The sequence below is a fragment of the Dipteris shenzhenensis genome, chromosome 29 (assembly GCF_047967505.1).
Source record: "Dipteris shenzhenensis isolate YYH24624 ecotype China chromosome 29, Dip_SZ_1.0, whole genome shotgun sequence".
Classification (NCBI taxonomy): Eukaryota; Viridiplantae; Streptophyta; class Polypodiopsida; order Gleicheniales; family Dipteridaceae; genus Dipteris; species Dipteris shenzhenensis.
The window spans coordinates 14,379,752-14,394,371 of NC_141624.1; the positions used below are offsets into that span (position 1 = coordinate 14,379,752).

At 44.0% G+C, this 14,620-nt stretch overlaps 1 protein-coding gene across 2 annotated transcripts in view; it reads left to right on the forward strand.

Annotated features, from left to right (window-relative positions):
• LOC147882465 (Nucleic acid-binding, OB-fold-like protein) overlaps positions 1 to 10,665 on the forward strand; it is a 125,479-nt gene extending 114,814 nt beyond the window's left edge. The window contains exon 13 of one of the 2 annotated variants that reach the window (XM_087400165.1): positions 9,887 to 10,665. In XM_087400165.1, coding sequence (XP_087256291.1) covers positions 9,887 to 9,961 — 75 coding nt within the window. In that variant the 3' untranslated portion in view covers positions 9,962 to 10,665. The remainder of the gene's footprint in view (positions 1 to 9,886) is intronic. The other variant, XM_087400164.1, reaches the window with a different exon arrangement.
• The last annotated feature ends 3,955 nt before the right edge of the window (positions 10,666 to 14,620 follow it).

The following is a 14,620-nucleotide window of genomic DNA, read 5'->3' on the forward strand; positions in this document are numbered from 1 at the left end:
GCAAACTCCTCGCAAAGTGATCTCCCCCAGGTGACCTTTGCCTTCTCGGACTTGGAGTGGTGCATCCTCTCATGGGAAAACACCTGCTGAAAACTCTGGTGTTGGCTTGACCTGGGCTGCTGTGACTGCAAATCGGACCTTGTTTCCTGAAGAAGTTGCTACACTTTTGTCCTCTCCTCAGGCTGATGCTTCATCCCAGGGCAGAGGCCTAGACATTGAGGTGGAAATGCAGACGTAGACAGCCCGTTAGTTGCTGTAGATACTTGTCCCATAACTGTAAATATGCTTGATCATCTGAAGTGTGTTACTCTCAATGTACAGGGAATGTGTGATGGTTGCAAATGGAAACTGGTCTGGATGTATATCAGGCAATTGCAGCCTGATATAATTGCTTTGCAAGAGCATAATCAACATATGTATGTTGGTCAAATAGGCCATTTTGCTGGTTATGATATCTTCTATGCTGGAGAGCACTCCTTTTTTGGTGTGGCTTTTTTGGTAAAGCACGACCTTCAACCTGTTGTGGCTCTCAATGATCGCCATGGTAGATGGATTATTGTTCAATGCCTTGTTCAAGGGGAAATTTTTGAATTTGCATCGGTTTATGCCCCCCAGTCTTCTCATGATAGAGCTTTGATATGGGCTGCCATGCATACTTATCCATGGCGACAACATGCCTTCATTTGTGGTGACTTTAATAATGTCCCTCAATCGGGTGACAACACCTCAGGCCACACTCATATGTTGGCTTCTGAAACACAGGCATGGTCTGATTTTTTGCTTCAGTTGCGCCTGGTTGATCTCTGGAAGGAATTATAGCCCATGCTTCCGGGTTATACCTTTCAGCATAATGCTCAATCTTCTTATCGGCACGCTTGGACAGATGGTATCAGATTGATCCACAGCATTGTGATGCCTTTACTTGTCAAATTTGGGATGATCATGCTTTCACACATTCGGATCATGCTCCTCTTTGGTTGAGGCTTTCCTTACATGAATTTCCCACTGACAGATTGCCTTGCCGAAGGATTTTGCTGATTAATAATAGTTATCTGGAGCATGCTGACTTTAAAGCCTTGGTCTCTGATGCTATTCAGCCTCTCTCGTCAGATACGCATTGGTTTGGATTATGCCTGGCAGGCTTTTGTTGCTTGGATGCAAGCAGTTATTCGAGATTATGGCAAATCCTATATGCAAGCCACAAGGGAGATTGTAGCACATGCCAAATTTACATGTCAGAGTTTGACTGAGCTTGCTCATCTTCGCCCTTTGTCTTCAGAGGAAAGCATGCTCTTATGTCAGGCTCAATTCTCTCTTCAATCTAATGATCGCAGAAAGCTTGCTAAATGGGAAACTCGATCCAGACAACGGGCATTTTTGGATAAAGGCTGCTCTTCCAAGCAAATTTTTAAGAGTTTACACTACAAAAGACAGGCTGCTAATATTTGTCGGATCCGGATGCCTGATGGTTCTTGGTCAACATCTCGTTCAGAGCTTGTTGATTTATGTGTGCAGCACTTCTCCACTCATTTTGGGCATCTGGATACTCTTTCTCCTCGGGTCGTGTCTGCACGTCAGCTTCTTTTGCAGCATATTCATCCAATTCTGTCTGATGCTCAGGCTTTGGAACTTGAACATCCCTTCACTGAAAGGGAATTGTCTGATGCACTGAGATCCTGTGGCAGATGGAAATCTCCAGGATGGGATGGTCTCACTGTTGAATTTTTTCTTGCATTCTGGGATCTTCTTAAATTCACCTTGCTGCAAATGATAAATACAGCATGGCAAAATCAGCAGATGCCTTTGTCATGGAAAAAGGGTCTTCTCAAGCTGATTCCAAAAAAGCAGCTATGTGATTCACTGGGTGATTGGAGGCCAATCACGCTCATGCCAGTCATTTACAAGATCATTGCCAAAATGGTGGTTGATCGGATTAAAAGTTATTTGCATGATGGGTTGCATCCCTCCCAATATGGCTTTGTTCCACATCGCCATATCAAAGATAACATTGCCAATGCTTATATTGGGATTGAATATGCCAAATACACGCAGCAGGATGTTCTAGTCTTGCAGGTAGATATTGCAAAAGCCTTTGACACAGTTCAATGGGATTTCATCTCGCAAACTATGCGAGCTTTGGGGTTTGGACAAAAAATGCAGCAAGTTATTTACTGGCTTTACAGAGATAGCAATGCGGCTTGCATTATCTCTAGGGATATCTCTGATGAGTGGACTCTTTGTTGTTCGGTCCGCCAGGGATGGCCTCTCAGTGCTTTACTGTATGCCATTGCTACTCATCCTATGCTGCAATATATTGATCATCTTGTGCCTACAGGATCACTTCATGGCTTGGAATTGGATGCTAATCGTAGCATGGTTGCTCAAGCTTATGCTGATGATTCTTTCTTTACCCCAAAGAATACGCCCCATGATCTTGGTGCCTTGATGCAGGCCCTCTCTATTTATGGTTTGGTAGCTGGTCTTCATGTTAATTTTCAGAAGTCTAAGCTGCTCGAGCTGATTACTCAGTTGGAAGAGGCAACAAGCGATCCTTTGTTTCGCAGGATGGTACAACCTCTTTTTGAGGGAAAGCCAGAGAAGCCTCCCTCTGAGGAAGAAGTGGTGGTGAGCAAAAAGAGGAAAAGTGTAGGTCCTCTTCCCAAGAAGAAGAAGGCGAAGCATCATTACAGTTCATCTAGTTCGTCTTCATCTTCTAGCTCTACCTCTTCATCCTCGACATCACCTCCTTCTTCGGGATCTTCGGAGTCAAAGAAGAAAAAGAAGAAGAAGAAGAAGAAGAAAAGTGCAGTAGGAAGGCAGAGACTAAAGAATTCAAGGACGGTGGAAAGTCTGTAAGATTTGCCACTTACAATGGCCAGTATGGCCAAGTTGAAAAGGCTATGCAGTTCATAAGGCAGTTTGATGCTGCCTTTAGCCTGGAAAAGTTCAGTGAGTCTTCAAAGCTTCGTATGGTTGGTTTACACTTGACTGGTACAGCTAGTGCATGGTGGATAGCTAAAACAGCCAACTATGTAGCCCCCAGGAAATGGAAGGACTTCAAGAAAGCTTTCTATAAACAGTTTATTCCCAAACAGTTTCGGGATCACGTCCTTCTGGGTTGGGAGAGCATTCATATGGAAGCACAAGATACACTTGAGTCTTACAACCAGAAATTTTGGGACGCATACTTGCAGGTTTCGTCTTTCAAGAATATTTCTGACAAGACTCAACTCTGGAAGTACAGGGCATGACTCACTCCAAAGATACAGGTCCAAGTGAACACCAAAGATATGAAAAAAATATCAGATCTCATGCATTCAGCCAATGTGACTAGTCTCATGTACATGCAGGATGCTACTGGTGTGCCTTCACTACAGGCATGGTTACCAGGGGATAAAAAGCCAATGACCCCCAAGTTTGAAACAAGAGAGTTTCCCAAGGCTTAGAAGAGGGGATTTCAGCCTCAGAAGCCGAGGGGAAACCAGGTGCAAAAGCCCTATAAGGGAAGAGCACAGTTTACCACTGAACAGATTGAAATTTTCAGGAAAGAGGGTAAATGCTTCAGGTGTGGCAAAGAGGGGCATGTGGCTGCCCAGTGACCAGAAAAGCCTTCAACTTTGAAGGGAAAAGAGGCAGATAAGCCACGGGGACCGCAAAAGCCAATGGCAAGAGGAATTCCTGACATACCGGGTGATGTTTCAAACCTAGAAGAACGAGAATTGTTGCTATCATGGGTCAAAGTCAGAGACCAGCAAGCGCTGATTTTATTTGATCTAGGGGCTACTGATAACTTCATATCAGAGGACCTAGCCCTGAGGTTGGGAATAAAGACGGAGGAGTTGGGCATGGCTTTGGATGCCGATCAGATGTTCTGTGGGAACCTTGTGCCAGTCACTCCCTTGATAGGGAAGCTCCGTGTTCATGTATAGAGTTATGTGGATCAGGAAGACTTCTTCATTTCTCCACTGAAACATCATGATGTAGTCTTGGGTATGCCTTGGTTTCATTGCAAGGCAGTGAAGTTGACTCTTCCTGAAAGAGTACTGGAGTTTGTACATAAGGGCAAAGTACATCGTGTGGTTGCTAGGAATAGAGGGGAAACTATTCCCATGGTATCAAATAGTTTTGTTGGAAATGAAATAAAGTCTGCAGTTTCAGCTTACATGATTTTTGTAAAAGAGAGAGATGTGGAAATGCATGCTGAAATAAGTGAGGCGGATCAGAATAAATTTCAGTTTCTTGAAAATTTTAAAGATTGCTTTTTTGACGCTTTGCCAGGGGAGCTACCCCTTGAGAGACCTGAGGATCATGGCATAGAACTCATTCCTAGCAGCGAGCCACCCAATAGGCCCCCATACAGAGTTAGTGCAACTCAGCGAGAAGAGATTATGACTCAGGTGCAGGACTTGTTGTCCAAGGGGCTGATTCAGCCCAGTTCTTCTCCTTTTTGTTCCCTTGTACTGCTAGTATAGAAGAAAGATGGCTCATTCCGTATGTGCGTCGATTACCGCACACTGAACAAAATGACCATCAAGAATAGATTCCCTATTCCGCGCATTGATGATGTGCTGCATCAGTTAAATGAAGCTTCAGTTTTTAGCAGGATAGACTTAAAGAGTGGCTATCACCAAGTGAGGATACAACCTCAGGATGTGCACAAGACACAGTTTTTAGCAGGATAGACTTAAAGAGTGGCTATCACCAAGTGAGGATACAGCCTCAGGATGTGCACAGGACAGCATTCCGTACTACTTTTGGGTTGTATGAATATCTGGTGATGCCTTTTGGATTGACAAATGCCCCGGCTACTTTCAATAGGATGATGGATCGTATCTTCCGACCCTATAGACAGTTCATTGGTACCTTCTTCGATGACATAATTGTCTTTTCTAAGTCCGAAGAAGAGCACAAGGGCTATAGTGTTTCAAGAGCTGAGAAATCATCGGCTCTATGCAAACAACAAGAAAAGTGAATTCTTCCTGGAAGAAATGCATTAAAGACAGCATTCATCACACTCAAAGAGAGGCTGACCACATAGCCAATCTTAATAGTTCCAGATTTGTATCAGCCATTTGATGTGGATTGTGATGCTTGTGGGGAATGTGTTGGGGCTGCATTGCATCAAAATGGTCATGTAGTGGCCTATGAGGGCAGGAGACTCCGGGATGCAGAGAGAGATCTGGGAATCTATGAGAAAGAGTTATTGGCTGTAATTCATGCCATCCATACATGGAAGCATTATCTTTTGGGTGCAGATTTTACAGCTAAGACAGATCACCAAAGTCTGAGATACTTTTTGACTCAGACAAAGCTTTTTGAGAAGCATATGAAATGGGCAAATATGTTGTCAATGTATCATTTTCAGATTGTCCATACTCCAAGAGTTCAGAACAGAGTAGCAGATGCTTTGTCTCGAAGACCTCAGGTCAACAATGTGACTATTGCTAATCATAAGGACTTGGAAGATATGAGGGAACAATATGCTAATGATGCAGATTTTGGTAAGATTGTACAGCAAATGCAATGGGGGCAGTCTACTAGTCACTATTCCCTGAAAGACGGGTATTTAATGAAAGATGACTGCCTATGCATCACTCAAGAGATGAGAAAAAAGATTTTGGAGGAATGCCATGCACCTCCCTATGCTGGACATAGAGGAATTACAGCAACAACTCAAGCACTAGAGAGGTATATCTTTTGGCCAGGGATGCGGAAAGATATACATCAGTTTATTACTGAATGCCTTAACGTGTCAGAAAGTGAAGTATGATAGATGGAAGGCATGTGGCCTACTTATGCCTCTTCCCGTGTCTCAGGCACCGTGGGAAAGTATTGCAATGGACTTCATTTTTGATTTGCTAAGATCAAAGTCAGGGAATGATGGGATTTGGACTATCATTGATAGATTCAGCAAGCAAGCTCATTTCATTCCGGTTCGCAAAACCATAAAGGCAGATCATATGGCTAAGCTTTTCATGGCACAGATCTTTAAGAACCATGGTATGCCTAAGTCCATTGTCAGTGATTGAGATTCCAGAATGACGAGTCTATTCTGGAGAGCTTTATTTGATAATATGGGGACGAATCTGAATTTTTCTTCTTCTTTCCATCCCCAGACAGATGGTCAAAGTGAAGTAGCAAATTCTACAGCATTGGATATGCTGAAATGCTACGTGGGTGACCAAGGTTCAGACTGGGAAAAGTACCTACCATTGGTAGAGTTTGCTTACAATAATACAGTACACAGCTCGACAGGGAAAGCCCCCTTTGAGGTCATTTATGGGAAGGTGATTCTGCCACCTATCTTGAGGACCAAGGATGAAATATTTGCAGCTGATCAGCTTGTGAGAGACCTCCAGACAGCTTACAGCCAAGTCCAGACAGCAATTGAAAGGTTTCAAGAGAAGCATAAAAGAGCTGCAGATAAGCATAGGAGACAGTTAAATCTCAAGGAAGGGGATTGGGTAGTTTCAAAGCTCGAGAAAGCTAGGCTCCACAAGTTTAAAGGCAAACAGAAAGTGTATGCAAAGTTATCATCCATATATTATGGCCCTTTCAGGGTTACAGAAAGAATAAATGAGGTTGCATACAGGTTGGCATTGCCAGAGCATTGGAGGATTCACAATGCTCCATGTGAGTCTTCTAAAGAAATTCTAGGGGCCAGAGCCTACACAGCCAATATCAGAGGATTCACCATAAATAAATGAGCTGGAGGAGGTCCTTTAGCTAGAACAGATTGAGTACCATACTGTACGCAAAGGCCCTCAAGACAAGGAGTTTTACAGGTATCTTGTAAAATTCAAGAATTATACGGTATTGGATGCCAAGTGGATGGATGAAGACATGTTGTCCGATCATCCACAGCTTTTGGATGTTTACAAGGAAGCTTTTTAGTTGAGGTCAACTGAATAGAAGTCAAGGGGATGTCACCACAATGAAAATATCCTAAGTCAAAGTACAGTTGACCATTTATCTGATCATAATTAAAGAGTTTTCATAAGTGTTAATTATGATCAAAGAGTTATTTTAATGGTCAAAGAATTGACTATGGTCAAAGATACTTGACTCTGGTCAAGTAAGCCTGACTTTGGTCGAGGAGACTTGGTTTATTACCAAGAGGGTTAACTGCGGTTAACCAGAGAACCACAGAGCTGACTATGGTCAGAGAGTGTTGACTTCGGTCAACGAGACTTGGCATGCGCCAAGAGGGTTAACTATGGTTAACCAAGATGTGCCAACTTCGGTTGGAGAGTTGTGCCAACTTCGGTTGGAGAGACTTGACTATAATTAAGGTGCCTGGACCCTCGGTCAAAGCCTCTTAATTATGATTAAGAGCGTTGACTTCGGTCAACTAGAGAATAAATATATATTTTTATATTTGTTATGTGTGCACATGTGTTCAGTGGGGACGCCCACTATGACTAGAATTAGTCCACAGTGTGTTATTTGCATGCAAAGCGCTAACAATTAATGGGTGCCATGGTGGTGCGCTTTAATTAATTGTTGCAGGTACTAGGAAGAGTTACTTTCCTAAGCGCTACGGGAGCCTAACAAGCATCTAGGAGGCGGTTCGTGTGACCAAGTGCTTCGAAGACTCCAGAATTGCCCTTAGTGGCATGTAATAGGACTTAGTCTAGATTTTAGACAAGTGGCATGTTGCCAATTTGAAATGAGCTTGAAGCTGTGTAATATGGATTCACGTTGGATTTGGTATTAGGCAGCTCTACGCTGAACTTTTGTAACAACTTTCTCTCTTCATGAATAAAAACCTTCGGGGGGGTCCAGCCCGACGATTGTCCTGGGCCCTAGTGTATCTGTTGAGAGAGGGAGAGAGAGGGCGAGCAAATGAGAGTGTCTTTGCTGTCTTTTACGAAGGAGGTTTCGTAGCAAATGAAAGTGTAATTGCTGTCTTTCAAGAGCGAGAGGTTTTACTGAATATTTGTCATAATTCAGCGAGTGAATTGGTCTTCCATATCATCCTCACCACTGCTTATCCAACTAGCTACTGGATGGTTCTACGCCTCACGCACTTGAGAAGCTTTCAATTCTTTGTGAGGATGATGAATTTCTTCTATAATACCTTCAGGCTCTCTAGGATGAAGTTCAGACATATCTGCAGCCTCGATCAGAGAGCAATCAAGCATAGGGGATACAATTATCTCTCTCGCTCCTCTGAACATGATGAGCAAAGAAGGTACATATTCTAACTGGAGGAACACTCCAACGAGGATCTTATGTTGCCAATTCTAGGTAAAATTCAAATACAGGAGCAGATTCGAATCCGATTTGTGGGCTGCAGCAGTAGCACAAGTAGACAACATGGAATTGAGAATTACTGCAGTGAATCAGATCAGCTAGGGGCTGCAGCAGATCATCCTGAAATCAAGGTTCCCATCGAAAATTAGCTCCAATTAATTGGGGCTGAAATTACGAAATACAATTATCCAACGGAATATGAGGCTTTCGAAGGCTGTATATAAAGCAAAGGTCAGTTAGCATAAACCCAGCATCGGTTCGATTCATATATTGAGCTCCATGGAAAGTAGGGAGGTAGGCATCTTTGCAGAACTGAAGTCATACTGTTCTGACACTTGCTTGGTACCTCCCACGTACTGAATGCAAACTATAATTCCCACATGCATACTGCATGCTAACTGGAACCTCCATGCTTGCGTGCAACTTCATGCACACTGCATGCTGTCCACTGGAACTCTTGCATGCTTGCATGCAACCAAATGCTCACTGCAGCTACAAACTCGCATGCAATCCACTGCTCACTTTTCATGCCACTATTTTACACTACACAAAATATATGACACATGCAGCCTATCCCAGGCAACAACACAATCAAAGAGTTACAGCAAATAGCAGTACAGTCTCTTTCCACTTCAGAATAAGGAAAAATCAGGATTCAGTCCTGCAAGACATGCACTAGCGCTGGCACACTTAGACTCTTTCCACTTCAGAATAAGGCGAAATCAGTCCTAGCCGTGGCAGACTTGCCTTTAACAACAAAGCTTTTCCCTGTCAACACAAACAGGTTGCTGCAGCAAATCTGCAGCTTGACTAGAGCAGTCATTTAGCCAACTCAACAAGACGATTGCAGATCTCCATATTGCAAGCTAAGAGTTGTTCTAATCAGATGTTTGTCAACTAAAAGAAGATTCAATTTCTTCAAAGCTGCAATTCCAAGTGAGCCTATTATGCTCCAAAACCTAAAACCAGCTTCACCCAGGCAAAGAGTTTCATCTACTTGCAGCCCTGGCCCCTTACCAAAATCAGCCTGTTTCTCCTTTGAGACTTTTTTTAACAATTACTATCTTTGAAAGTTTTTTAAATGTTGTGTGATCTCGTGGAAAACGAAGATTGTTAATAGAGTGCATGTGTGACTGCTGACATTGTATGTTCGGCAAACATTCTGATGGTCTTTGTTATGCCATTTTGATTAGATTAAGAAAGAATGAGCAACGTATACTAGAAACCTTCTTTCTTTTGAAGGTTCTTATGTCGATGTAACTTCTCCTGTCCTCGTGTAGCTTGAGCCCCAAAAGGTGGTATTTGAATTTCGAATTGCTTTCATGGATGGAGTACAATTGTTATGCTGGATAACTTCACCACCTTTCTATGTTCTTTTCAGATTCTTGTATTCGTTTCTTCTAGGGGGAGAAGAGAGTTGTCGGCAGTCAAAAATTAGTTCACAGCAGGCAGAATTTTTATGAAATTCTGTTCAGAATTTCATTCTTCTATGTCTTGCCATTTTAAGGAAGGAGAGGAAGAGGGAAGGGGCATGGATTTGGGGGGAGGTGGGGGCAATTGCTGTATTAGTCAGAGCAAGTATTGATGTTAGTATGGTTTGGCCCCTTTTCTAACACTTGTGTGATTGCAGGTTCTAGTGAATACTGCGCTTGACCGAGAAAGGATGAAGGAGATCATTCGCACATGCACATTCACTGAGTCTTGATGAAACAGCTGAGCTGCAATGACTCAAGTTACCGTACCTTGAGTTTCCAAGATTGCAAGGTCAAATCGTGTGTCTGAAGCTTACAATAACATATCAGCAACAAGGCAGCTACAAGAAAATTTGAAAATTTATGCAGTCAATGCTTTCATGTGCATCGAACCTGATTGCTATTAAAGTCAGCCATGAGTGGTATCGCCATGCAGGTTGTGTCCTGTAAACCTCATTCACAGAACATCCAGAGCTGTCCACGCCAAATCTTATGTATGAGGTTATTCTTATCATCTTCGCCTGCATATGCATTTTTGTAGGATGAGTGCCACATTAGGGCACATGCAAAATTCACAATTGCGGCCTTTTGTCCTAGTCATGATTATGCTTTCCATGTTTTAGTGTGGTGCTTCCCTATCAGCTAAAGCTATTTGTTTGGGGGTGAAATAATCCTCTTTATCAACAGGCACTTGTAGGTAGTATACAGAGAAGTCTGCCTTCTCCTTAAGACTAGTCATCATCGTGACTGAATCTGCCCTCCTAGAGCTCCTAGAGTCCTGACAGGAGCCTAGTACAAAGACACTTGTATACATGGATGCTCATGTGTGTGCGTGCGATTGCGCTGTATGGAAGAGCATGTGTTTATAGTGCATATACTAAAGAGGACTACACAACTATATTAGCTTGGCCACAAACAAAAGTTAGAGTATGTACGTGATTCACATCCCTGGTAATGTTCACGTTCTGAATTCTTTTATTGTATGCTTATATTAAGACAATGTTTGTCTCATCATGCTTTACTTGCTTATGCTAGAAGACATAAGACAATCTTTCATTTGAATTACAAAGTCACAAACCCCCTTTCATTCTTTCCATTTCTCACTGCAGCTCAGCTGGGTTCTTGCTACAATGCATCAAGTAGCCTACCTTTTGTTTATTAAAACCCAACTCAATTTAGAAATTCCTAACGTCAACTTTGAAGTTTGGAGGTTTTGGAGGAGCACAGAACAATTGGATTGAGGGCTGCTGCTCCTCCACCTTCTCCCTTGCTGCCCCCTCTCTCAGCCTCTACGCCTCTCCCCTCCCTCTCTCAGCCCGCTACCCTCCTTCCCCCTTCCCCCTTCCCCCTTGCTGTCCCCTCTCCCCTTCCTGCTGTTCTGCCCCTCTCCCTAGCATCTCCCTACCCTGCCCTGCTCTCTTACCCACTCCATACTCTCTCCCACTTGCTGCAGGCCCGCTGCTTCCACCGCCCCTCTCCCTAGCCCTCTCCATCACCCCTACCTGCTGTCCCATACTCCCTTTCCCCTCTGCCTACCCTCGCCCCCTCTCTAGCCCCTCATAGTCCCTCTGTCTCCCCCTATCCACCCCCTCTAGCCACCTCGCCACGTTCCCTTTCCCTCCTGCCTACCCTAGCCTCACCCTCCTCCTCTCTCCCTACTCTCCCTCATCCCCTCGCTTCCCTACAGCCCTTCACCCCCCTGTATCTCAGCCCTCTCTCTCTTCAGCCCCCCTTCCTCCTCAGCCCCCCTTTCCTTCCTCAGCCCTCCTTTTTTTCATCAGCCCTCTTTCTCTTTTTCTCAGAAAGCGAAAGCTTCCAGTGCCCCACAGCAAGGAATCGACGGATGGAGCTTCACCGTGTCTGAGTCCGCCTTTTCACTTCAGTTGGCGAATGGATTCTCATTTAGTCAATCCTCGATTGCTTCCACCGGCCATGAAGACAATTGTTTTTTCAAAAGACGAGTTGCAATAGCTCAAAAAGGATGTAGAGCTTGAAATCTCTAGTTGATTCTTCGCTCGCTTCCATGATTGCAAGCTAGGAAATTGATGCTTGCAGCTTTACCGGAAGACCTCGCTCCTCACATATCAGATGTACGCTTATTAGGACGAGGCTTCTTTCTAGTGGTTTTCGATTCTCCTAAGGCCACTGCCTCGGTAGTCAAGACTAACCCCTTGGCACTAGCTTCCAAGATGATTTTTTAATCACCTTTTAGTTTGGGTTTTGATCCTGTTGAGGAGGATAGTCAAGTCACCTCTCTTTTTATATGATTTCTCGGCCTCCATCAGGTGTACCATTGACACTTTGCTACTATTGCAGCGTCCTTTGGAGTGGTCACAGAGATCCGCCCCTCTCCTTGGCTTGCCTTCTTCCTCAAGGGAGGCAGTTAGGCGTAATCAGTAAGGTGTAATAGGGTTGCCTAGAGTTAGGGTCATTGTTGCTTACCCTAACATTACGGATGACTACGTTATGCTTCAACCCTCAGATGATTCCTTTCTGGGCCAGAGGACTGAGATTGGGAGCAGACAGGATCATTGCAAGATTTGCAAGACCCTTGGTCATTTCGCTAGAGATTGCCCAAGGAAGAAGAAAAGACCCAAGAAGTCTTCACGTGTGGCTCCTCCTCGTACCGCTTAAGCTGCACCCCTTGGTCACCATTTACCTTTGGTACGGCCTACGAAACCTTCATCAGTAGGCATAGTCAGATCTTGCAGTGTGCCTAGGATCCTCCTCACGTCCTCCACTAGTTGTCCTCGGTTGGGTCGCAGTTAGGGTTGTCGCTTCCACCATATGTAGTTCAGGACACCTCGCGTGCCCCAGGTTCTTCAACTTTGGCGGGAGACCGTTTTTGTGGCGACTGAGGTAGCCATTCCATCAAGTATAGATCAAAAGGGGCTATCTGATGTCTCAGTCCGTGCCAGAGCTATCTCAATTTCAACCGTGGATAAATCATTGATGATTTTCATACAGATACTCCGACTCCTGGCGTGTTACTCAAGAAGCCCCCTTCCTCTTTTCCTCTCCGGACTACATCCACTAATAGAGATAAGGGGGTTTCATCTCCTTCACCTTCCTCGAGTGCAAGGATTCTTCGCAATCCAATTTCAGGTCTGGTTCACAAGAACTCTTTTTAGTCCTAGTAGATGCGGCGAAGATTGTGGAGGTGGAGTTTGTGCCCTCCACTTTTGGGGATGTTGTTATTGGATTTCCTATCACTTGCATCTCGTTCTGCAAGTGTGGGAGTTCTTTCCCCTAGTCCATCTCCCTCCCCTTGGCAGTCTTGGCAGGAGGGCTTCTACTCGAGCGAGGTTTGTTTTCGCCACTAGGTCGGGTACGGTGTTCCATCCGATTTCCTCCCACCGATGAGGATTGTTACTTGGAACATACAGAGCCTTAGTAGTGTCTCGTCGTCGTCGTAGGCGGCTGATTCATTATCAGCTTCATCCAGGTGTTATCGGGGGTCTCATTGATATTCGTTTCATCTAGGAACACAAGAACTTTTAATGGAGTGGACTTGATGGCCTAGTAGATGTTATAGCCACGGTGGCTTAGGAGACTTTGACTTTCCCCACATGGGAAGGGGGCATGAACATCATAGATCCAGATTTACAGTGCAGGTCTTCGCTCTGCAAGATGGTGGTGAGGGGACTTATGCATAGGCAAGAGCTGGAAAGATTTCTTTAGTTGCAGCATAGTCTTGTACACCTACTTCGAGTGGAGACTGGATGGAGAGTACTAGATGGATTTTTACTCCAGCCCACCTCAGGTCTCGTTCCTTCCTCTTATATCTGCTATCCTGAAGGCTTGGCCAACTTTAGGAGTACCTCCAGAGAGTTTCCCCTTCCTCTCGTGAATTGATCTGTAGGCAGTCTGTCATGTGGAATGATAGCATAATTGATGAGCATGGTAGACTACTTAGTACCTCTCACTACATGTGGAACGATAGCATAATTGATGAGCATGGCAGACTACTTAGTACCTCTGTAGGCAGTCTGTCATGTGGAATGATAGCATAATTGATGAGCATGGAAGACTACTTAGTACCTCTCACTACATGCACTGGTCTAAGGGGGAGAGGGGTCATGCCTCTGCTGTGGGATCCTGGAAATCTTTCAAAAAGATTCCAGAGAATAGTAAGGCTCAGTTAGTAAGCAATCTTAAAGGGAGTGCAGGTACAATTCACCAGATTGATGCATTACAGTGGATTGGATGGACATAGAGGATATGCCTATTTCATGTTCCATTTGGATGGAAGCTTTCACGAAGAGCGGGCATTCCCCTATAAAGTTATTGTTTTTCTTTGTATAGATGAGGATACCATGGTTTTGATGTCCTTGCGAGAGGCAGGCTGTCTAGATTCCTTGGTTATGAAGCTTTAGAGTTTCTCATTCTGTGTTTAAAGAGAGCTCTAGGAATGAAAAACCATTTCTATTAACCACTTCAAGAGAGCTGAAAAGGAGTACGAAAGTCACACTGAAAAGGTTTGATTCAACAAAACACCATTAAGGAAATACAGATTAGAGGGTAGTTGGAGAAAGAAAACTGAGCGACATATGTAAATCGATCAATCAATCAGCTACTTAATCAATCAATCAATTGATTATTTGATTGATGAATGAATGAATGAATTAATTAATTAATTAATCAACCAATCAATTAATTAATTAATTATTAATTAAAAATTTATTTTCCTCTCGTTCGTACCTTGCCTCTCCCTCCTTTCTTTTCCTCCCCCTCCCTCTTCCCATCCCCCTCCCCCTCTCCTCTCTCTCCTCCCCTCGCTAGGGCGGTGGCGACCAAGTCTCCCCTCTCTCCCTCCCCCACCTCCTAGGATTCATAGAAAGAGTGATTAGGAAGATGAGTTTATACGACTGTATTGCTAGAGGTCTCACAAC